At 51.6% G+C, this 24880-nt stretch overlaps 1 protein-coding gene across 11 annotated transcripts in view; it reads right to left on the reverse strand.

Annotated features, from left to right (window-relative positions):
• Window positions 1–24880, reverse strand: part of EPS15L1 (epidermal growth factor receptor pathway substrate 15 like 1) — a 95598-nt gene that overhangs the window by 43099 nt on the left and 27619 nt on the right. For all 11 annotated transcript variants that reach the window (XM_059160361.1, XM_059160353.1, XM_059160352.1 and 8 more), the window contains 8 exons: window positions 24747–24809; window positions 22590–22715; window positions 18719–18778; window positions 14929–15162; window positions 9923–10080; window positions 7086–7242; window positions 6355–6440; window positions 5791–5863 (listed from right to left, as the gene is read on the reverse strand). In XM_059160361.1, coding sequence (XP_059016344.1) covers window positions 5791–5863; window positions 6355–6440; window positions 7086–7242; window positions 9923–10080; window positions 14929–15162; window positions 18719–18778; window positions 22590–22715; window positions 24747–24809 — 957 coding nt within the window. The remainder of the gene's footprint in view (window positions 1–5790; window positions 5864–6354; window positions 6441–7085; window positions 7243–9922; window positions 10081–14928; window positions 15163–18718; window positions 18779–22589; window positions 22716–24746; window positions 24810–24880) is intronic.

Below are 24880 nucleotides of genomic sequence, written 5' to 3' on the forward strand. Positions count from 1 at the left end.
ATGACCTTCCTGGAAGGCCTCATGGGAGCTAATGAACTGCATCTCTGAGGGGGTGAAGAGGAGGGCAAGAAGCTTCACGCCTTTTGATTTTCAACCAGGCAAAGGTCTTATCAAATGTCTTTTAACTAAAGCTGAAATCACAGATGGGTGGGGCAGAGGATATGGAAGCCTCGGGGTGCTGACCAAGGGAGCAGGGAGGAGACCCGGAACTAGGTGAGATGGTGGCCATGGGAACCAATGTAAGGGAAAGATCTGAGGGGACCCTGAGGGTACAGGAACACGAAGATGGTGAGGCCGATCCCAGGTCAGGCCTGGGCTATGGATTGCTGGTGCCACTTTAGGAAAAAACCCAAAGCAGACACAGCATCTCCTCTCTACCTTGAGGATAACAATGTCATGGCTCTCTCCTCTCTAGACAGCTCCCCAGTCTCCCTGCCCTTGACCTTTAATTCAGGAAGCAGATCCTCAGTCTGACAAGTCTGGGGAAGAGAAGAGACTGGTGGCAGGGAGTCTAGGACATGGGTCTACCACATCTGAGGGAAGAACAGCTGACGGAGGAGAAGGAGATGAAGCAGGGAGGAGGGTCAGGCCCGGTGTGGCAGCCTGGGACACCGGGTGGCCAACAGCCTAGGGTATCAAGGAATCTTGAGCCTCATTTTATAAAGAAAAAGGAGGAATCAAAGAGCTCCACAGGGACAAAGACCCACCAACTCATGGTTAGGATGGGAGCTGGCTCAGAATGGGGGAGGTATCTGAGCAAAGATAACACAGAAATAACCCAGACAACCTACAAACACAATGCAAACTTGACCACTGGAATCCCCAGCTGCCTTCTGTGCAGAAACTGACATGGTGATGCCAAAATTCATTAGGGAACACAAGGGCCTCGGAATAGCCAAAACAATCTTGAAAAAGAAGAAAAAAGTAGGACTCGTGCTTTTCAATTTCAAAATTTATATTGGACATATCTCAGATATGTCGTGGGTTTGGTTCCAAATCACTGCAATAAGCAAGTATCACGATAAAGCAAGTCAAAAGAAGCTTTTAGTTTCCCAGTGCATATAATTGTTTATACTGTACTACAACCTATTAAGTATACACCAGCATTATGTCTAAAAATACATGTGTACACCTAAAATAAAATCATACTTTATTGCTAAAAATTGCTAACCATCATCTGAGCTTTCAGTGAGTCATAATCTCTCACCACAGATCACCATAGCGCACGGAACAATAATGAGAAAGTTTGGAAGATTGAAAAAAATACCAAAATGGGACACAGAGACACAAAGTGAGCAAATGCTATCAGGAAAATGGCGCTGGTAAATTTGCTTGACACAGGGTTGCCACAAACCTTCGATTTGTAAAACAAAAACAGAAAACCACACCATATCCGCAAAGCACAATCAAGTGAAGCCCAAGAAAATGAGGTGTTTTTCTAAGAAGCTACAGCCATCAAGACAGTGTGGTACTGACATAAGGAGAAATGTAGGTAGATCAGCGGGATAGAATGGAGAGTCCAGAAACAAGGCCACACACATCGGTGGCCAAGTGATATCCAACAGGGGTGCCAAGACCATTCGATGGAGAAAGAACAGTTTCTTCAACAAACGGTGCTGCGACAACGGATCTCCACATGCGGAAGAATGAAGTCAGACCCCTGCCTCACAGCATAGGCAAAAATTAACTGAAAACAGATCAAAGATGTAAATGTAAGAGCTAAAATGGTAAAATTTTAGAAGAAAACACAGAGTATTCATCTTTATGACCCTGAATTTGGCAATGAGTTCCAAGATAGGACATCAAAGGCAAGAGCAGGGGAAAAAAAGGAATAAACTGAACTTCACTAAAATTTAAAACTCTTGTGCTTCAAAGGACACCATCAAGAAAGTAAAGACAACTCACACTATTTGCAAATCACATATCTGATGAAGAACTTGTATCTAGAAACTATCAAGAACTCTTACAACTCACCTATTGAAAAACAAGCCAAGTTAAAAATAGTCAAAGGGGAGGCACCTGGGTAACTCAGTGGATTAAGCTGCTACCTTCGGCTCAGGGTCCTGGGATCGAGCCCTGCATCGGGCTCTCTGCTCAGCAGGGAGCCTGCTTCCCCCTCTCTCTCTCTGCTTGCCTCTCTGCCTGCTTGTGATCTCTCTGTCGAATAGATAAATAAAATCTTAAAAAAAAAAAATGGTCAGGGACGCCTGGGTGGCTCAGTGGGTTGGGCCGCTGCCTTCGGCTCGGGTCATGATCTCAGGGTCCTGGGATCGAGCCCTGCATCAGGCTCTCTGCTCGGCGGGGAGCTTGCTTCCTTCTCTCTCTCTCTCTGCCTGCCTCTCTGCTTACTTGTGGTCTCTCTCTGTCAAATAAATAAAAAAAAAAAAAAAAAAAAAAAAAAAAAAAAAAAAAAATGGTCAAAGGGTCCAAATTGACATTTCTACAAAGAAGCTACAAAAATGGCCAATAAACACATGAAAAGACACTCAACATCATTAGGGAAAGCATTAAGGGTAATGAGATACCACTCCATACTCACTAGAAAGCCAAAATAAAAAATGGGAAAGAAGTGTTGGCGAGGATATGGAGACACAGGAAACCTCATACATTAAGGCTGGAATGTAAAATGGTGCAGCCACACTGGAAAACTGTATGACGGTTCCTCAAAAGGTTACACAGAGTTACCATATGATCCAGCCATTCCACTCCTGGGTAACAGACCCAACGGAAGTGAGATCGTATGTCCGTGTGACCTGTACATGAACGTTCATAGTGACGTCATTTGCAATAGCCTCAAAGTCAAAGAACCCAAATATCCATCAACAGCTGAAGACAAACAGAATGTGGTCCGGCCACACCATAGAGCCTCACTCAGCCCCGAAAACGAATGACACACTGACATGCACACTACAACGTGGATGAACCTTGAAAACACTGGAGGAGTGAAGGAAGCCACACACAGAGGCCACACCATGTAGGACTCCATCACCACGCAAGGTGCAGATCAGGTAAATCCAGAGACAGGAAGCAGGTAAGTGGTCGCAGGGGCTGGGGAGGGAAATGGGGACTGCTAACGGGGACGGGGCTTCCTTTCAGAGGGAAATGTTGACAAACTGGCAGTGGTGATGGGCGCTGACACTAAACACCATTAATTATGCACTTTAAGTGGATGGATGGTGTGGTCTGTGAGTTCTAGCTCAGTAAAAGCTGTTGTCACAAAACAAAACAAAACAAAACAAAAAACTAGGAAAAGGCGCTACAGGTGCTCACCAGATCGACAGCAATGGAAACAGAAGCGAGAGACCCCCAGGGGGGACAGGGAAGGGGCGCCCTGGGAACAGGACCAGAGGGGCTGAAGCTGAAGCTTCCACTGCCTAAAACCAAACATAAACAGACCTGAGGACAAAGGACTTGTACCGCACACGGAGCCCTGACCCACAAACTGTACCAAGTGATCTCCCAGCGAGACCCACGTGGGGAAAGGAACCAAAGCCAAACCTGGTTTTCACAAAGGAACTTTAAAAAAATAGAGCGTTCAGTCTAGGACCAAAAAGCTGCCATCAAGCACTCCAGCAGAGCCCCAGCCTGGCCTGCTTGCAGATGAGCACCCCCCCACCCCGAACAGGGGCCAGTCTGGCTGGCATGTGGCTCCCTCCCAGCTTTGGGGGGTTGTCGGGGCACACAAAGATGCCAGTACCTCCAAGGCTGCAGGTATGTGCCATCAGAGCCCACCAGTCAGGGCTGCAGGCGGCCTGGCTGCGCCTGCCGCAGACCAGAGGGACAGTACCTTCAGATGTCAGAACGAGTCACTGCAAAGACCTGACATCTTCCTCAGAATCACCCAGAGCAGGCACCAGAGACCTGGTGACTGGCTTCCTGGGCAATTAAATGCCATCAGAGCACCCAGATCTCCAGGGACCAGAATGTAAACCACAGCATGTTCAAAGCAACCCTGACACAATAGGAAGGGAGAACCGGCCACACACCCGTGTCGCTGGCTGGGCCCAGCCCAGGCACAAGGAAAGAGGAGGCCAGCTCCGCCACACCACAGGACTAAGGGGATGGAGGCTCAGATGCAGAGCCCACTCCCGCCTCTCTGCCACCTGCGTCTGAGGGATCAATTCCAGGACACGGGTGGAAATCAGAGGCCTCAGAGAGAATAAAATGACAGGAGGAAAGTACTGTGGGGGCTTTCAGAGAAATACAGTCACTTCGCCTACAAGGTGGTCTTATAGAAGAGGTAAGGTAAGCTGCTGAAGCAGCTCATTTGAGCAAAAAGCGCTTCCTGTCAGAGGAGGCCTGGTCCTTGCTTTCCAATCTGAAACATTCCAGGAGACCACTGACAGCCCAGTCCTCACTGCTGACAGGCAGAGAGTGAGAAGCCAGGGAAGGAAAGAAGGGTCTGGACACTGCACAGCGTGAACCAGTGAGTGTCCCGAAGCAGGGCGGGCACATCCACCCCACCTCACCTGCAGACCACAGCCATGACAGATGTGACATGTCCCACAGATGGGCAGAACGTGCCATCCTCCTAGTACCTGTGTCTGTCCCAGTCCCTGTGTGGGTGGTGCAGGGGAGGGCCGCCCAGTGCCTCGAGAGCCCAACGGAGTCAACGCTACTTACTTCCCCTGGCTCCAGTCCACGCCCTTGGAGGTGGCCCAGAAAGAACTGGCCACTCTCTCAGCACACACAGCAGCCAGCCACTGCTCTAGGCCCTGTGAACAGCCCATACACCAACCCTTGGTGCCGGCAGGAGAGATGGAAGCTAGGAGGCTGAGCCACCACTCCAGGTCACTCAGGTGAGGTTACTAAAGTGGAGCCGGACCCTGACCACTGAGCCATGCTCCTCTCCCACACCCAGCTCTGAGCTCAGGACACTCAAGGTCCTCACAGAGACCACCAGTCCCAGCGGCACTTCTAGCGTTCCCTCTCAGGGTGCCACAGCCACCTCTTGTGTCCTCAGAGGGGCAGCACCTTCTCTATCCACTCAGATCCGAGACACTGTGGGACCCCCTGCTCCTGGTGCAGACTCCCCTCTGCTCCAATGATGAGAAGAGCAGGGAGGAGCCTGAGTGCATGCTGAGCAAAGGCCAGACCCCATTTTCCAGCCCCACAGCTCGGGAAAGCAGAACAGTCATTATCGGGAAAGCAGAACAGTGTCATACGAAACCCAGAGATGTTAAGTAACTTGCCCAAGGTCACACAGCTAAGGAGAACTAGATTTGAGCCCAGCAGTCAGACTCCTGGTCTCTGCATCACCACCACCTGCTAGGAGACACTCCAGGAAGCAGGACTGTCCTGAGAATAAGTTAGCAACCACTGTCTGAACCTCTAACACTGAGACTTGAGTGGAAAAAGTCAGACACAAAAGGCCTCACGTCTAACATCCAGAACAGGCATTATCTAGAGAGACAGCAGATTAGTGGTTGCCCAGGACTGGGAAGGGGCAATAGGGGGGAGAGGCAATGGTGACGTGAGGGCTCATGGTCACGTGAGGGTTTCCTTTTGGGGTGATGGAAACTAGATGGAGGGGACAGTTAAGCAACATACTGAATATGCTAAAAATCACTGAATTGTATGCTCTAAAGGAGCAAATTTTCAGTGATGTGAATCGATAGCTCAGCTGAAAGAGAGAAAGCAAGCAAGCCCTGTCTGAGGTTAAAGTAAGCTTAAAAGTCTCAGGTGGAAGCCCCCCAGAAGCTAGCTTTCCCTTGCCCCACCCCCACTGATGGGCCTGGCAGTCGCTGTGTGGGACACAGCTCATTTGCCCAGGGTGAGCACTGTGCTTACCTGTACTTCGTTGCTTTTCTGTTTGATTGCCTCTTCCTTTTCTCTAATGTCTTGTTCCAGGGAGTACTTCTCTCTGGCCATTGAAAAGATTTCAGGAAAGCACAGATGAGTGACAGCATGACTATGGCCATGGTGCATTCTCTTGTCACCGACTTCTCAGCGCCCAATTCCGTCCTTACCCACAGAACCCAGCTCAGCTGGTGCCCTGTGACTCTCTCAGTTTAGCTGTCAGTCCTAAGCCATTAACTTGCCACCTGAGACTCAGCCACTTTGTGTGCTGAGGGAGAGCAAGGCCTTCCTGAGGTCAGGGGGCATGGCCTGGGGCTGCCGATCAACAACCTGCCTGAGACCCCCCCCAGCCCACACGGATTACTGCAGGCATCATCGCTCGAGCTCATTAAGTCAATTCAGGAACTCAGGGGAGTGTACAGCCCCTCATCTCTGCTGTACGGACCTGTAATGGCCAACTTGCCGCATGTCTCACAAGTCTCTGGTACTTGTGGTACAAGCAGGCATAGGGCTGGTGTGAGACTCAGATTCTCAGGAGAAGGAGCTTTAACACACCTTTGTAACTGGGCAATCTCTTGACTGATATCATCAAGTTCCTTCACACCAGTAAATTCTCCTGATCCAAGAGAACTTGAACCGTCCTGGAACCAAATTCAGATAGAGAATTAAAAATTGTCAAGCTGAGGGGCACCTGGGGGGCTCAGTCGGTTAAGCATCTGACTTGATTTAGACTCAGGTCATGATCTCGGTGTTGCGAGATTGAGCTCAACGTCATGTTCCACATTGAGCGTGGAGCCTGCTCAAGATTCTCTTTCTTCCTCTCCCTCTGACCCTTCCCTCCCTTTAAAAAAAAAAAAAAAAAAGGGGCTGACAAAACCGAGGGGCGCCTGGCTGGCTCAACTGTAGAGTATGTGACTCTGGATCTTGGGGTTGTGAGTTCAAGTCCCACACCGGGTATACAGATTACTTAAAGATAAAATCTTTAAAAAAATTTGACAAACTGACCTCACTGCCCAGCATGTACTAGTAGGTCCTAGTATGAGGGATACGATCATGGTATCTCCAATTCACAGCAGCAAAAGGGCCAGTACCCAGCCTGGAAAACTATCCCAGTGGCCCAAACACACCTCCTAGACCCACCCCAGGCCCCTGGTGAAAGCTGGGGCCAGATCAAGGTAAGCAGGGACAGCAGAGCACTGGCAGGCTCACACGGGCCACTGCCGCCACCTGGTGGCAGGCTGTGGGAAACCACAGGAACAGGACCCGGTTTGAGGGGCAGTACTCACCGGGATGGGAGTGCCTCTCTCTGAGGGCGGGACCATGTCCGGTGACAGGACTTGAGGGGGGTCGATGCCTTTACTGACCTTCTGCTGAATGAAGTACATAGCTAATGCAAACTGGTCTTTACTTAACTTCCCCGTTTGCCTCGTATCAGCCAGGGCCCTGGGAGAAACGCGCAGATGCTAATTACACATCAGAAGCAAGAATTTGGCCCAGCATGCTAACTAAACAAATCACAGAACCCATCCTTTGAGGAAATGAACGGTGACAATACAAACAATGAGGCACAATGGCAACTCCTTTCCTACTGAACATGCCGCTCCCGGACAGCAGTCCCGACGCCCCCACCGGAGCACCATGCCCAAAGTCTGGTTAAGGAGGCACCTGGGTGGCTCAGTGGGTTAAGCATCTGACTTCAGCTTAGGTCATGATCCCGGAGTCCCGGAATTGAGCCCCATATCGAGCTCCCTGCTCAGTGCGAGTCTACTTACCTCTATCCCTCACCCCACTCGTGTTCTCTCACTCCCTGACTCTAATAAACAAAAAATCTTCAAAAAAAAAAAAAAAAGAGGACATCATCAGGACAGGAAGTGGGGGCCTCACCTGGCTGGAGAACCACCAAACCCCACCCCACAGGCTGAGGTGGCAGGCCTTTGGGAAGACCTCAGCAGCAATTCCCAGAAATGCCACCAGCTCTTGATGGCGTGGGGGGGGGGGGGGGGCACTGCGACAGTCCAGGACAGAACAGCCATTCTGGGGGCTGTGAAGCAGGGCCCGAGCCTGCCCCCTCGGGTCTTTAGCCAGCCTGGGTTATCTGAGCAGCCTGAGCTGCTGGCTTTCAACGGGGATGACAGCCGCAGCATTCTGGGTTGTCGCCCTGAGGCAATGGGGCCCAGAAAGCCTCGTCTGACCGTGCTACACAGAACAGTGCCTCACGGCCAAGGGGTGCCTGCTCATGTGGCCTCCTGTCCTCCTGGCTGATGGACAAGGCAGCACGTAAGGCCGTGGCACATGGAGCTCCCGCAGCGCCTGGGGGAGCAGCTCTGCAGCCAGCCCAGTAACCACGGAGCTGCCTGGTATGGGGAGGAAAGCCTCACACAGCCAGACGAGGCCTCTACATCAGTGATGTCTCACCCCGGCCGCTCCACGGGCGGCCTCACTTCCCACTGTGCACAGTGACTGCAAGGTCACCACTCTCTAACTCGTAGCAGGGAGCTGGGAACGGTGAACTGAGTCGGGCCCAAACAGCCAGTGACCAGGGCTATGGGGGGCACAGAGACCCCACTGAATGTCGCTGATAAAGGCTGATATAAAATATCTTTATTCTTGTTGCAGTTTGAGTGATGAGGTGTGCAGATTCTGCCTGCCAGGGCTGGTCCTGCTGCACACCCAGCCCACAGCGGTTCCCGGGCGCGAGGCCTCTTCCCTCGGGCCCTCTGCTGCTCCCCGTCTCTGACAGAATGCGGGCTCCAAGGCCCACATGCGGGGTGCTCGGCCAGCCTCTACCCACAGCAGCACACACGCAGTCTGGCTCCGGGGCGGGGCGCACGAGGCCTCCCTGCCGGCCTCCGGGCAGGCGTGTTATCCGGCCTCAGGGATGCCCCCTGCCCCCTGCCACCTGCCACCTGCAGACAAACCCAGGCCATCATGGTACTCTTCTAGAGCATGTTCATCCTGCCTTTCCCCTCCCACGCAACGTTTTCTGCATTCCTTCTTTTAACCCAAGCATGCTGGCAACATCCCCGTCCCCTCCCCGCCCCTGCGCCACTCGCAGGTTGAGGGACCGTCCCCACGCTGTGATCAGGATGTGGCTTGCAACCTTTGAAACACACACACACACACACTTCAAGGTGATAAAGGGGACACTGCATTTCCTCGGCCTCTAAAAGCGGGCACCGGGGCTGAAGGGGCGGAGGATGACTGGCCCTAAGCAGCTGGCCTCCCCCAGCTATTTGGTGACTGACTCTGGGTGTCTGTCACACACTCCTTCAGAAGGGACAGCCTGCTTTCTCAGGTTGCGGCCTCCCCTCACAACGTGGGCATCTACGAATTACGACCAAGGACAGTTATTTCCCCAAGCTACTCAGTAACGTGCTAAATTTCACTGCTCTTCTTTGGAAATGTTCACCTCTCCAGAATTATATGGAAATTCTCTCCCTGTGACTCCCAAGTGAGGCCCTATAAGGCCTGAGGACAAAGTTAGACAGTGACTTTCACCACTGGTCAGCTGCAAAGGGAGTCACCCCGGCGCTGGGACATCGCCCTGGTCCACCCTGCAGGAAGGAGGGCTGAGGCCGGCTCCCTGGCTGGCCCTGAGGTGCGGACTGGGGTCTTGCTGACCGCTCACTCTCCTGATGGGAGCCGTGTCACTGACCTTCACAGGCCTCCCCGGGGAGGCAGCCGCAGCCCCCACTGCCCAGGGTGGCTCTCCCCGAGCTGCCCTCCCCTCCCAGGGGCAGGGCCAAACATCTGCACCCCAGCTGGCTGTGGGAAGGCGGGGCCTCCCGCTAGAACCCGCACAACCACCAGCAAGAACTCGCCCCAGCCACTCAAGGACAGTGCCACAGAGCCGTCCAGACGGACCACACGGGTGGAGAGTGGGCTGCCATGCCCAGGGCACAGGGCAAGGGACCTTGGCGCTCCTTTCTCACTCAGCCCCCATCCACCTGGCAGGTGTGGTGGTCTGCTGCGAGGCTGGACAGGCCTCAACCACGGCGCCCTGCCGGCCACCTGCCCTTCCTTCGGCATAAGCCTCACACCCTCGGGGCCCCTCGGAGTCACCCACAACCAGGACCTCCACACAGGAGGCCTGGATGAGCAGATGCCACCTACCCGTCCTTACCATATGTGTGCTAGAAGGTTCTGGTTGAGGCCAGAGTGCATGAAGATCTCCTTCACCTCCTGGCCGCTCACATAGCCATCCAGGTCTAGGTCGGTCTTCAGGAATATCTCGTCAAATCGCATCTTATCTGCAACCGGCACCACCCAGCTCACCGTGGGCTGAAAGGGGTTGCAGATGGTTGGTCCCTAGCTTCTCACCACCACACACAGTGCGTGTAAAGCTCCTCCGTGCGCTCCTGCCGGGAGGACTAGTAAAGCACTTCTCCGCGCACGTGGGTAGCATGACTCCACGAACCCAGAGGGCAGACAGGAGCCCCATTCTGTGAGTGGGGAAACCGAGGCTGAGAGCAGTGGACAGCACTCAGTCAGCTTCCCCCAGTAGCCACAGTGCGCCTCTCCCATGCCATCGTGGCACGCCCTGCCCCTTGTATTCAGAGGGAGGCAAAGCCCCAGCAGGTCTGAAGGGACTCGGAGGGAAGCCGCTGACCTCCTTCCAGGCGGGGGTTCAAGTGTGCCGGGTAGACCCTCCTGATGGCCCACATCAGAAGGACGGTCTCCTGAGAACCAACCAGCCCCGCCCCCGAGCCAGCCCTCCTGGTCCTCTCATCTTCTGTCTGCAAACAATTCTCTGCAGCTGCCAGAGGAGTTCTCGTGCCCACCGCTCAGGAGCCTGTACTCTGTCCTTGTCCCTGACTCCATTCCTTGTGACACAGCAGTGTCCCCAATGGGGTGTCAGCACATACCTGACACTGACGGGGAGTGAATGAGGCGGACGTGAAAACGGTGTCTGCTGGATTGACAGGTGCCCTGGGCCCTCTGGTGCTGGCAGGGGAACCCGGAACCCAGATAAGCATGCCTGCCACCCGCAAGGGCCCCCCACCCTCGAGGGCACCGCCCCAGGACATGGAGCTAAACGGATCTGTGAACCCCACATAGGGCCATTTCGGCAACCACGGCTTGGCTGCCTGCTGCATGTGTGACCCCTCCCATGGCCTGCTCAAGTCTACATGAAGGGGCAAATGCCACTGAGGGCCCACCAGAGCCCACGCACCTCCTAATTCAGGGGTATCGGGGCCCCTTCAACTGCTAATTCTGGACATGTCACCTCTGACCTTTGGCATACTTATGGAACCAAGTTCCACGGCGCCTCTGCCCCTTTTTCTAGACATGTTTTTCCTCATCTGCTCTTTCTGAACAGGTCTCCCTTGTTACCCAAATGCAGCGTGAGCACTAGGACTCCAGAAAGCAAAGGTGGGAAGCAGGAGATACCACGTTACCCGGATCATTTCAGTTCCAGGATTCTGGAGAGGGAGAATGAGTTAGTCCAGCAAGGAGTTATCAGAATCTATGGAACAAATTCAAATAGCAAGGGCTCAGGGAGCAGGAATTCAGATAAGGAGAAAGACCTGCACTTCACTTGTCTCATTCTGTGGATCTAGTAAGCTGTCTCAGAGTGGTCACGGAGAGGCACGTGAAGGACCTCTAACAAAGAGGCCGGCTGCCTCTAAGCTCAGTGGCTGGGGGTAAGCTAAGCCCCAGATGCCAAGAAACCTGAGGAGGAAGTAACAGCAGACCAGACAAGCTAAGCTGAGGGAGACAATGGTTTCTGTGCTCCACAAGTCCAAAGAGATTACAACCCTGAGATGACAAAAATCCTAACATTCAACATGCACATGGAATGAGCTCGCTGCCTGATTTCTGGGGTCTCACAGGAGGTCGGCAGTGACACTCTGAAGCCTACTTCACTACAAATCCCACGTGGGACAGCCTTCTCCTTGGAGCTGGGTCTCCCAGAAAGGGCTGGTTTAAGCCACAGGCCACCAATACATGACAACAGGGCCTGGTGGCTGGCAGGAGCTGCACCCCACAGCCAGCTGTGAAGACAGGACCTGGTGGCCCCAAGCTGGTGGGGAGAGAAGTAGGGGAGGGGACAGCTTGGTGACTATGGGTCTCCAGATCTACTCGTTCTCATGTGACTCCACTAGCTGTCCTCACCCTTGGGGAAGGGAGCACATCTGCTTCTTTCCACCCCAACCCAGATAGAGGTCCCTGGTAAAACAGGTCTAGTTGTAATCAGCAGCGTACTCTCAGGATCTGGTGAGAGCCACCAGATCACCAAGGACAGGAATTATAAGGCTGGTTGGCCTGTACCTGTCAGCAGCCTTGGCCCCACTTGCTTCTTTGTCAGTAAAACCTGTCACCACTAACCTAACCTCCAGTACTTAGTAAGAATGCTCGACAAGAATTTTGCAGACACAGGTGCTGGTGGTCCTGGAAAACAGCTCGTGCAGTCTAAGTTACCAGCCTTGGCCCCCTCTCAGACTCCATTCCACCCTCCTTCCTGTTTCTAGAGGTTCCCACGAAGGAGCCTTGGCACAGGCTAGTCCTCCGATGGCTTTTTTGTCATTCAGGTATCAGCCCAGGTATCAGTTCCTTAGTGACCTTCCAGCTGACCGCCATCTGCAGGAGCACCCCCGCCTCCTTACCCCACAACGCCGGGGCCAGGCTGCTCTGCTCCTCACAGCTATCTGATCGTCCTTAGTTCACGGATACGCTTACTGTCAATCTCCCCGAGGGCAGAGGCCAGTCCCATGGCCACGGCGGCAACCCCAGGAAGTGTGGGCACGGTTGGTGGGCTGCTGAGCTGCTGGAGATGCCCAGACTAGGCCAGCCGGACGCGGGGCTTGTTAAGAGACACCCACCCACCAGAGGGGAAGCCCTGTCGGCTGTGCCTCTCCCAGCGGCTGGGGCACTGAGGGGGGCTGTACTGTCCCCCTGACCAAACCACTTCGACCCTCTCGGAGAGGACTCTCACTCTATGGTGCCGCAGGCTCCTGGAAAATGAGCTCCCTCCCTGCCAACACCAAGTGGAATGCTTAACTTTATAACTATGTCACATGCAGGAGGATATCACCATCTGATCATGTATTTCTGGAGCGTTAAGTGCCTGACAATTCGTTTTCTGATTGTAATTTAAGTGCCCGCCATTAAGCTTTTGGTTGCTGAGGCACCCATTTCAAAAAAATCCATTTCAGATGAACACATTGCCAGCCACACAACTAGAGAAAGAGCCAGGCCGGCCCATGACGGTCCCCTGGGAAAGCCGGGGTGGCCTAGGTAGCTGGCCGTCTAAGTGGTCCCACTTTTCCCTTCCCATGCTTTCATTCCCACTCTTACGTTTTAAACTCACCAGCGAAGAGTGAACCCGAGAAACCCTAGGCCCCCATCCTCAACCCCAAAAAGCCAGAGCCCCATGGCCAAGCTTGCTCTCTCTCTAGCCCTGGCCTTGCTGGTGGGGAGGCCCTGGGTGTGACGCACTTTCTGCAGGACCTGTGAGTCATCAACCTTGGTTTTTTTAATTTTCCTGCTGGTTCCTGATGAGGTGCATTTTGCAATCCGAACAAGATCCACAAAGACATTTGCTTGGGTTGGGGAAGCGCCGGCGGGGGCTCACGACAAGTCATGGGGTCCCAAGTGAGCGCCACAGCCATTCCTAGCAGACTTTGTCACTTACTGACCAACACAAGATGGTTTCCCGTTTCTCCTCTTATGGTGCATATCCGAACCTGCATGGCAGTCCGGGCTGGCACTCTTCATGTCACCTGCATTGCTTTCCCCCTTACACCACAAATGAGGCAGAATGCAAAGCCTGACTCAGCATGGAACTCAGGATGTCACATTCTTGCACGTTTTAGATCATCTCAAAGGTGTGCCTTTTTATAAAAGAGCCCTTTATGGTGTGCTACATTTACCAGAACAAGAAATGTCTTTCTGATACATAAGACACTGCCCGCTGGGAGTCAGAGCCCCACACTGTTTTCCAAACACGAGATGGACGCCTCCCTCACTCACGTGACACTCAGCGTGTTTACTGAGCACCAGGGCACCTGGGATTGCTGTGACACTGAGAGCAGAAGCATGAACTAACTCCGCTCTCAAAAGCTAAGGGGGAGGGGCATGGGAGGAAGAGAGATGACACATAACTAACTGCGTAACAGGCCAGGCAGGGGGAACCTAGAACACAGGGTGGACAGAGCCCAGGGCATGCTGGCTGCAGTCATGCCCCGGCCCCCTGGTAAGGTGCCCCACACGAGCGGAGGCCTCATGACCTCCCCACAAAGTGCTGGGGTACGATCTGGAACTGCGCCTGCCCAGCAGAGGCGCTTCCTGAGGCAGGAGGGACAGAGGCGAGAGGACAGAGCCCAAGGGGTGGGAGGAAGCGGAGTGTCTGAGGAACAGTGGTACTTGTGTGCAAATGAATGAGAAACCTAACTCTGAATCCCTGTGGCTACAGACTTGATGACTGTGCTGCTCCCCCCAACCCCAGAGTTCGTATGTTAAAACCCTAATCCTGATGTGATGGTGCTGGGAAGTGGGGCCTCTGGGAGGTGATTAGGTCATGAGGGCGGAGCTCCATGAATGAGATCACTGCCCTCATAAAGGACCCCAGAGAGCTCCCTTGTCCTTTGCACCACATGAGGACACGGCAAGAAAACCATCTGTGAGCCCGGAATCGGGCTCTCTTCAGACACAGAATCTGCCAGTGCCTGATCTTGGCTTCCCAACAACCTGATTTTCTCTGAGAAATAAATGTTTGTCAGTCACCTAGTCTATGGTATTCCATTACACTCAGAGTAAGATACTGACCATAAATATTGTTCTAAAAAACATAATCATGGGGCGCCTGGGTGGCTCAGTCAGTTAAGCAACTGCCTTCAGCTCAGGTCATGATCCCAGGGGCAGGGGACTGAGCCCCACCTCAGGCTACTCGATCAGTGGGGAGCCTGCTTCTCCCTCTGCCTGCCGCTCCCCTGGCGGTGTGTGCGCTCTCTCTCTCTCTCTCTGACAAATAAATAAAATCTTTTTAAAAATATATTTTTAAAAAAATAAATAATAAAAAACAAAAACTGTAATCATCAATGTTACCTTTCTGGGGTCCCAAATTACCTGCTCCCCAGGATCTGGCTGGGACTCTGAAGAGGGGCCACACACAGAGAGCACCCGTACCTGTGTTTGCTTGATGCTGTGCTTGGGAGACAAGCTTCCCGTGCTGTTCAGGCTACTGACGCTGCCGTGGGAAGGTGTGGAACGGAGGCTGTCTTTCGGCGGGGGGCTGGCGGGCAGGACAGGCACAGCACCTGGGAAGACCGTCTTCTTCCTCTTGGAAGGTGGGATGAGGGACGGGGGCAGGACAGAGGGCACAGGCTCCTTCTCGAGGGCTCGGTACACCAAGTGCATCGCCTGTGGGTGTGAAAGACGATTCCGTTCAGGTGGCCAGGCACAGGCCATGGGTGGGGAACGCGCATCTCTTTCCAGGACTGCAGTGATGTGACAAGGATGGCTCTTTCTGAGGTCACTCCCAAGCTTAACAGAGTAAAAAATAAACCTTTCCTGGGGTGCCTGGGTGGCTCAGTGGGTTAAGCCTCTGCCTTTAGCTCAAGTCATGATCTCGGAGTACTGGAATCGAGCCCTGCATCGGGCTCTCTGCTCAGCAGGGAGCCTGCTTCCCCCTCTCTCTCTGCCTGCCTCTCTGCCTACTTGTGATCTCTCTCTCTCTGTCAAATAAATGAAGAAAATCTTTAAAAATAATAATAATAAAATAAACCTTTCCTAATGCATTCTAAAGCATCATTTTTCCAAGATGTGTTTAATCACATAAGAACATGAGCCCGAAAGGAATTCAATCACACCAGACTCTGCACATGTCCCTTCACCACACAGCCCCAGGGCTGAGGAGTCCCCAAATACTGGAATTTGGAAGTCTAAAGACACACTGAGAGCCACATGTGTGTACTTCCTGTTTCAGGTGGGCAAAGAAAAGAAACTTTGTCTAATACATAGATTTAAGTCTGTTTTAAAGCGTAACAAAACCAGGGGTCCATGGGTGCTGAGTCAGTTCAGCCTCTGACTCTTGATTTTGGATGAGGTCATGTCCACACTGGGAATAGAGCCTGCTTAAGATTCTCTCTCTCCCTCTTCCTTCTGCCCCTCTCCCCCAACCCTCTCTCAAAAAAAAAAAGTAACAATAATCAAACCAAAATTATAACCCTTCCCACTTAAAAATCTTCCTTAAGGGCGCCTGGGTGGCTCAGTGGGTTAAGCCGCTGCCTTCGGCTCAGGTCATGATCTCAGGGTCCTGGGATCGAGTCCCGCATTGGGCTCTCTGCTCAGCAGGGAGCCTGCTTCCCTCCCTCTCTCTCTCTGCCTGCCTCTCTGTCTACCTGTGATCTCTGTCTGTCAAATAAACAAATAAAAAAATCTTTAAAAAAAAAAAAAAATTCCTTAAGTTGCTATTTGAATATAGACCAGATCACTGACATACATAAAATTTACCATCACTTAAAACTACTACAGAATGTTAAACCCAGCAAGTGATTAAAAGAAACCCAAATGATACAATTTTAAGACCCATTTATAGAACACTATATATCTCAGCTGAAATGATGGGAAATGATAAAAACATAACAAGAACGAAACTCAGGGCTCCCGAGGCCATGAAGAGAGGGGCACAGGCCCGGGTTCACTCTGGGCCAGCCATCCCATTCCTGGGAATCACCCCAAGAGCAGTTTGATGACAGTGCGATCAGACAAAATACAAAAACTAAATAATCAGGGACTGGGGGATGGGAAAGCTAGTGTCCACTGGGGACAGAGTTTCAGTTTTGCAAGATGAAGGTTCCTGGAGATGGAAGGTGGTAACAGCTGCACAGCCACGTGGAAGTATTAATGCCAGCGAACCACACACTTGAAAATGACTATGACAGTAAAATTTTATGTTCTATTTATTTTGCCACAATAAAAAAAATAATAATAATAATAGGGACTCCTGGGATAGCTTGGTGGCTTAAGTGCCCAACTCCTGCTTTTGGCTCAGGTTGTCACCTCAGGGTCATGAGACAGAGCCCTGTGTTGGACTCCAGGTTTAGTGTGCAGTCTGCCTGCAATTCTCTCTCTCCATCTCCCTGTGTCCTTCCCCCTGCTTGAGCTCACTTGCTTATGCTCTAATAAACAAATCTTTAAAAACAAAAAACCACACTGCCCTACAAGAAGCTACTTTGTTCTACTTTGTTTGAGATTTAAGGGAACAAGTGAGTGACTAAGTCCCGTGAATGGGAAAGGTCCGAGATAAGAGGTGGAGGAAAGGGAGGAATGAGAGGAGAGACAGAATGGCACAGGCCCAGGGTGAAGAGAGCTGGCATGTGAGGACGTGAGCCTGACCGCTGGGCAGCTGAAGAGGAAGGCAGGGAGCTACAGGGGTGTGGAGGGAGCAGCTGCGTGGAAAGGCAGCCTATAGGACAGGAGAGCCCTGACCAACACAGACACATCACTGCTATCAAAAGGAGAAGAGGGCCGGGGTGCCAGGGCCCAGACATAAGCAGACCTGAAAGCAGATGGTGGAGCCTCAGGGCACCTGCTGGGCGCATCTATACACACCTACTTCCAGCTCTATCTGCTAAGAGGTCCTGAAAGCAGTGGCACCCCAGGGGCACTGAGCACCCCAGAGCCTACATCCTGGTTTCTGACACCACTGTCCACTACATGGAACTGGGGCTCCCTGGAGGTACAGGGCTGGGACAGGAAATACACAGGAGGAGCCAGGAGCATCCCACCATGCCAAAAGGAAGAAAGCGCTCAGACAATGATGGGATGTGCCCAAAGGACAAAGAGCCAGCGGGGAGGAGCTCCAAATGGGCAAAGTTAAGTCACACCACTAAATGATTATAAACCGTGGAACAGAGGATGCAGTCCCGAGTCCACTGATACAAACTCCTTATAGTAGGCTAAGCAGAAAACATGCAAGTGCCAGAATGAGAAATTCATCTGCCAACCATCACACTCGTCAAGCAGGCGAGACTCCTGGGACAATGCGAGAACCAGCAGGTGAGAGGTGGAAGGGTAATGGGGTGGTCCGGTCCCCATGTGTCTCCCACAAGAGACTGAGCACACAGGAAGAGAGTAACTCTGCAGGGAGAAACCTGCAGCCTCCACCAACGTCAGTCAAGGCTGACACCGTGGGGTAAGGAATCACAAGTCCTGTTGATGGTGGACCCTGAGAAAGACAAGCATCACCTCGGTGGGATCACCACACGAGTGCACGACCTGGATCATCATGAGGAAACAGCCAAAATCCCGAGGCTGAGGGACGCTCTACAGACTGCTGACCGGCTCTCTTTAAAATGCCCACAAGACACAGAGACACACGGAGTCGCTCCAGATCAGAAGTCACGATAGAGACGGAGCTGAGTAATGTAACACAGGAGGCTGGGACTTCTTTGCTGCAAAGGATGTTTGGGGGCAAAGGGCAAGGTCTGAATGATATCCTTAGGTAATACATAATGACATATTAACACAGATGCTATACGATAAGACATGTAACAGACACTCTGATAAACCAGTCACTGTCAATGTTAATTTTCTCATTTTGAATTGGACATGGGTTATGTTAAATCCCTGGTTTGGGGAAATACACACAAGTATTCTGGGACAAAAAGGTATGATGTCTGCAACTGACTCCAAAATGGCTCAAAGGAAAGTCTCCCGTGTGTGTGTACATACGCGTGTGGTGAGAGAGGGAGAGAGGGAGCGGTTGGATAAAGCAATGTGGGAAAAAAATATCACTAGGGAATGTGACCAAAGGGTACTCAGAAGAACTCTGTATTACTGTCACTTTTTCTTTAAATCCAAAGTACATCAAAATAAACACTTTTTAAAAATCAGAGGGGGAAAAAAACCCACGACTCGAGAAACTTTTCCTTCCTCGGCAGAGTGGGAAAAGAGAGTCACAGCAGGGACTTACCACAGCAAACTCATCTCTGTCCAGGTGCCCATCCTTGTCGATGTCACTGAGGTCCCAGACCTGAAAGGGAAAGAGAGCAAGGCTTACTGGGGAAGGAAGAACACCTGCTAGAACTTGCATTCTGAGAGCCCGGTACAGAGCAAAGTTGAGACAAGGCAATCACAATGCAGTCAAGAACCAGTCGATGGGTTCTGTGAAAAGCCATCAGCTGATGCAGTATCATCAATTCCAAGATCCTTTTTGTTATATCATGTTTGTTTTCTCTAACAAATGATCATAATTATAACCCTGTCCACCTTGGATTTTTATCACCTTACAAGGAATTCTCAGATAGAAAACGTGTTTTGGTTCTGGCACAGGTGTGGCTCTGAACACAAGCCCCCCCACCGCCATTCACACCGTGCAGGGCCATGGGCATGTATTCACTACTGATGGATGGGGAGGCAGGTGTTTCCAAGTATGCTTCGCCCACCTAGCACCCTGAAGATGAGGCAGACAGGTACAGATTCCTCTACTGGGTCAAAGGCCAGGTGCCAGATTTTTCTAAAGCACAATCAAAGCACTAGCCTCCCTGACCCACGTCAGCCCCACCCCGAACCAGCAGGCCTGCCTGACTTTGACAACACTGGGCATGGTGCCAGTGCCCAGAGGTAAGCAGACACCTTGGCATCCAAACGTGGTGCTTCATGTGCTGGTCCCTTCTCAGTCAATTGTGAGCGACATCAGCCCAGGGACATCTCTCATGTGTAGGTCCTTCTCCCCAGCCCTGCTGCTGTCCTTGACTTGGGCCTCTTTGGTACTCCACAAAGGCCACAGCCTTCAGCTGGCCTCTTTGCCTCTAATTCTTTCCCCAGGGTTACTATGGGGACTGTTCTAGAATACAGTCTGTGTCTGTCCCCTAGATTGGCATATGGACCCCCTGTGCCCTACACAGGTCCCTGCACTGCAGCCCAGCTTCCAGGAACCCCACCTTGATCTTTAGGGAGCGCAAGATGTTGATAGTCCCTTCAAGCCCAGAGATGCCCTTGCAGAGGCATTTTGCATCAGGCTGAGTGCTTTATGTGTCCGGTTTCACTTTAGGAAGCAGAAGTTCACAAAGAATAATTTTTCCAGGAGCGCTTGGGTGGCTCAGGGGGTTAAGCCTCTGCCTTCAACTCGGGTCATGATCTCAGGGTCCTGGGATCGAGCCCCGCATTGGGCTCTCTGCTTAGTGGGGAGCCTGCTTCCCCCCACCCTCTGCTGCGTCTCTACCTACTTGTGATCTCTGTGTTAAATAAATAAATAAAATAAATAAATAAAATCTTAAAGGAAAAAAAAGAAAAATTAAATAAATAAATAAAATCTTAAGGGAAAAAAAAAGAATAACTTTTCCAAAGCTATGGTACTTGCTCAGGGAACTAGGACTAGAATAAGACTTCCTGGCTCCATGCCTCTCCCTGCCCAGGGCCTCTCTACCTCAGCACCACTGACATTCGGGACCGCATCACCCTGTGGTGGGGCTGACCTGGGCACCGCGCAGTGCTGAGCAGCATCCCCGGCCTCCGCCTGATGCCAACAACATCCAGCCCAGGTGGGACAACCAGAACTGTCTCCAGATGCTGCTCAACATGCGTGGGGGAGGAAGGACCTGGTAAGATTACCAGCAGCCTCTGCTCACGCTGTCATGCGTCTGGCCTTCTCATGCCATCGTTAGCCACCATCTCTTCACTCTGGAGGACACAGCCCTGAAGTGGCTACGCTAGGAAGCCTTCCGTGCCTGCCCTCTACCCTTCTGCTCTGGCATGTCAGGCACCTCCCCTCTGCCACTGCCCTTACCGGGCAGAATCACAATTATCAGGGAGGCAATGGGCAGCAGGGGGTCACCAGGGAAAAGTGAAGGCTCTGGGAACCACCTAGGCTCTCATTCCCCTCACCATGAAACCCTGAGAGGCTTACTGGCCACCCTGAAGGCCCCCTTTTCCTCATCTAGAACACAGAAGGGACGCCGTCCACAACAAGGTGGTTGCAAGTCCTGAAGGACTTCATTCATGCAAAGTGCTATAATGGGGCTTGGCATATAGTAAGCCCCTGATAAATAAATACAACCATCGATTTCCTTGACCTCCTAACTCTAATTGCATCCCCATTCTCGTAGTGCTCAGCACAAGGCCTGGCCCCAAGCAGACTCCAAACTTCCTGAACGACTAAATGAACAGTTGGCGCAAGAAGCACAGATGGACGAGCACCAGCACAGCGGCCTGGGCGCGCAAGCGCACTGATGTGCACATCAGGGACAGACGGCTGCGCGGATGGACGGGTGCATGGTTACGAACACATGTGTGCGCGGATATGGCGAAGTGAACGGATGGGTACATGTGTACATGCTCGAATGGGTGCACATAAGGCTGATGTGTGTGGAAAAGGAAGGAAGGAGAGCGCAGCAGATGAGAAGTGACCTGTGTGCCACAAGACCTGGAGCCCGGGCAGATCTACAGAATGCACCTCTCCCAGCCACACTCCCTTTCTAAGGAAGCCCACTCCACCTCTGCCAGTCTCTCTGCTGCGCCCGTGATCTGGCTTCAGAACAGGATTATATCCAGGTGTCAGGGATTCTTCAAGGACTGCCAAATAAATGCACACAATGGGCAAGACAGGGTGGCCCCATCCTGCTGCAGTTAAAACTCATGCCTTGTAAAGACACTCAGTCCCCATCACAGAGCTCCGCCTACACCATGCCACAGCCAAGAGGGAACAAAGCAGTCTGAAAGATTCCCCTTTCTTAGTGGCCTTCTTTCCAAAAACAAAGTATTAAGATGGACTCTACCTGGGTCCTATCAAATGGGCCAGTGTCCACAAAAGTCACACTCAAACGGAAACCTTATTAGGTGAATCCAAGGGACAGGAATTTGCATCTTTCCCAAAAAGTTTTACTCAATGTCATGACCTAGACCCACAGGTGTTGCCTGGGGCATCAGGGACTATGCTCAGTCCCCTGCTCTGGGTCTGTGCCTGCCACGTCGCCGTGATCCAGTCCGGAGAGACAACAACATCCATCCCTTCTCCGTATAGAGCAGGGAACTCAGTACGGACAGCCCTGTGGAACTGAGCTCTGTGCACAGAGCAAACCCATGGGGCCACGATGCAAACCTCACTGGAGGGAAGACAGTCTGGCATAGAAAGCTGCATTTGAAAAACTTGGATTTAATAGGAACAAAAGTAAAAGCTTTTTCTTAAGAGAATGCATAAATTTTTCTCTAAACCTGCAGCAAAATTTAAAGTACCTTTATCTTAAGCTCACAGGCAGAGAAGAAGTAATTAAAAATAGAAAAGAGGGGCGCCTGGGTGGCACAGTCGGTTGAGCATCCAACTCTCAGTGTCGTCTCAGGTCTGACTGAGCCCCGTGTTGGGCTCTACGCTTGGTGCAGAGTCCGTCTGAGAGTCTCTCTCCCCCCTCTCTGTCCTTCCCGCTCATACTCTCTCTCTCTCTAAAATAAATAAATCTTTAAAAAAAAAAAATAGAGAAGAAGCAAAGAGTTCTAGACATACACTCCCATACTTCTCCCAGAAGCACACGGAGCAGTGAAATTCCCAGATCTGGGTTCAAATCTCACCTCTGCCCATCTCTGGTCCCTGGGCAGCAAGTTCATTCTGAGGTTGCCTCCCTAGGCATGCAAAAGACCCACCAGCATCTTCCCACAGGCTGGGGAGCATCTGTGAGCCACATCCATGAGGCCCTAAGCCAACTTGACCATAGCAAATTCTCCATGCACACTGGCTCTTACAAAAGCCCCAATGGTCATAGCCATGTGTAAAGCCTCATAAGTGTGTGTGGGGAGCAAGCATGGGGTGGACAGAAGTCAGCAGCAGTGCAGGACATGGGAGAACCACTTACCCGGCCCAGGACATCAAGAGGCAGCTTTGAGTTCATAAGAACTGGCTTGACTTTGTCTCCAGAGAGCAAACCATTGATGGGTAAGAGGCTTTCAAAAATTCCATCGAATTTTGCCTTTTCTTCCACCTAGTTGGAAAGAATAGCCTGAGTTAGTAAAAAAAAAAAGTGCATCTGGGGGAGAATCCAAAATGAGCTCTGGCCCGAAGCTGAATGAAAACAGGCAAGGACCTGCTACTGGCCTCACCTAAAAGCACAGGAGGCCTTACAGCAGTTTCAAAGTGAACATCTGCCCTGAAGGAAAGAGCTCCCTAGCAACTATGAATCTGGTGGCCAAGGTCAATGGGGAGACAGGACCTGGCCGTGGGCCTCGCTCGCCACCACAGGAGCTGCCTAGGAGACAAAGATCGCCCCTACCCACTCCTAGGAACTCGCTAGGACGGGAGAGATGAAAGTGAAGATGGGTTTTCGTTCTTTAAGACAACTAAATCTGGATATCAACCTACAAAACTAAAAGAGCTAAAGAATCAAAGAAAAAAATAAACCAAAACTTAAGCAACCAATTATCAAAATCAACTTTAAGTACTGGAAGTCCTCTCAGAGTACAAAACTAAATTCTAAAAGCTCCTCATGGACAGAGAGGTCTGAACAGGACGTACAGCGCAGAGCGGCAGCTGCAGCCGCTGTGAAATAGGAAACGCGGGCAGTATGTCCCAGGCGCCGTCGGTGAGGCCAGTCTGGGCAGGGCCAGTCTGCTCTCCTCCAGAAATGAAACCCCCCAGTGACTAGAGCCGGTGGGGGGGAGGGGTGCCAGACCCCTCACCACCCGCTCTACCCAAGAACTGGAGCCACAGGGAGCACTAAGAAACCCTCACAAGCATCTGTAGACAGAATGGATAACCAAAATGTGGTGCCTTCACACACTGGAATATTCCTCAGCCTCAAAACAGGAGCTTCTGACCCAGGCGACAACATGGATGAAGCCTGAGGACATTATGCTGATTGAAAGAAGCCAGCCACCACAGGACAGGTACTGTATCACTCCACTTCTATGAGGTCCCTAGAGGATTCACATTCTCAGAGACGGAAGGAGACTGGTGGGTGCCAGGGACTGGGGCGGGGAGGAGGGAGTTGTGCTTAATGGGGACAGAGTCTCAGTTTGGAGTGAAAAGAAAGTTCTAGAGACCCCTGGTGGAGACAGCTGCACAACAGTGCAAACATACCTAACGGTACTGGACTATACACTTAAAAATGGTCAAGATGGTGGGGGCACCCAGGTGGCCCAGTCAGTTGAGCATCTGACTCTTGGTTTCAAATCAGGTCATGACCTCAGGGTTGTGGGATTAAGCCCTATACCGGGCTCCCTGCTCAGCATGGTGTCTACTTGAGATTCTCTCTCTCCCTCTCCCTGCCCTTCCCTTCCACGTGCACACGTCTTATGCACGTGCATGAGTGTGTTCTCTCTAAAATAAATAAATCTCTAAAAAAAAAAAAAAAAAGGCCAAGATGGTGAACTTCATATCACATATACTCTACCACAATTACAAAGAAAACAAAACAGAAAGGCGAGCACACACAGACACTGCCCCAAGGCGATGGAAGCACAGCACACACTTCCTTTAGGACTAACTCTGTACCTCTTAGAGGTCACCACTCCTATCTGTCTTTGCTGCTTCTAGAAAGACTTGGGACATGGAGACCATTCCCCCAGGGACTGAGAGAAGCTTTCCAAAAAGCAATGAGAGCATCCGAAAGGGATAATAACACAGAAAATGGCTAGAAAGAAAAACTGGGAGTTACAAAGACATCTTGGAGGCTTTCATGCTTGCAAGTTCTCACAACTGGCCCTTCTATCTTGATTAACGAACCCAGACAGCAAAAACCACAGACTGTGACCCAGAAGTGCTAACTGTAACTGTAACTGTAAAATTTTAAGACTCCATCACCTGAAACTCTAACTGCCTTAGCAGGGCAACACCCAAAAAAGGTCACAGCTATTTCAGAAGATTTTAATCTGAAAGAGTGTCCTGCCTAAATTCTGTGGCAAACTCACTCTGAAACAGAACAGATACAATCGTCTCATGCCATGTTTTGAACACCATAAATGGCTAAAACAACTGCACGTGAAGGACAGCTGAGAGACGCCGCCGGGTCACTTACCCTCACAGCCCAATGGGCCTCCGCAGAGGGTGGTGTGACCATCAGAGGGCTGCTGGTATCGTGCTGTAAAGGAAGAGAAACACTCCACTGTGGCTGGCAAGGAATTCAACTACGGAGGACACGTTTGTGTAAAG

This window comes from Mustela lutreola, chromosome 2 (assembly GCF_030435805.1).
Source record: "Mustela lutreola isolate mMusLut2 chromosome 2, mMusLut2.pri, whole genome shotgun sequence".
NCBI lineage: Eukaryota > Metazoa > Chordata > Mammalia > Carnivora > Mustelidae > Mustela > Mustela lutreola.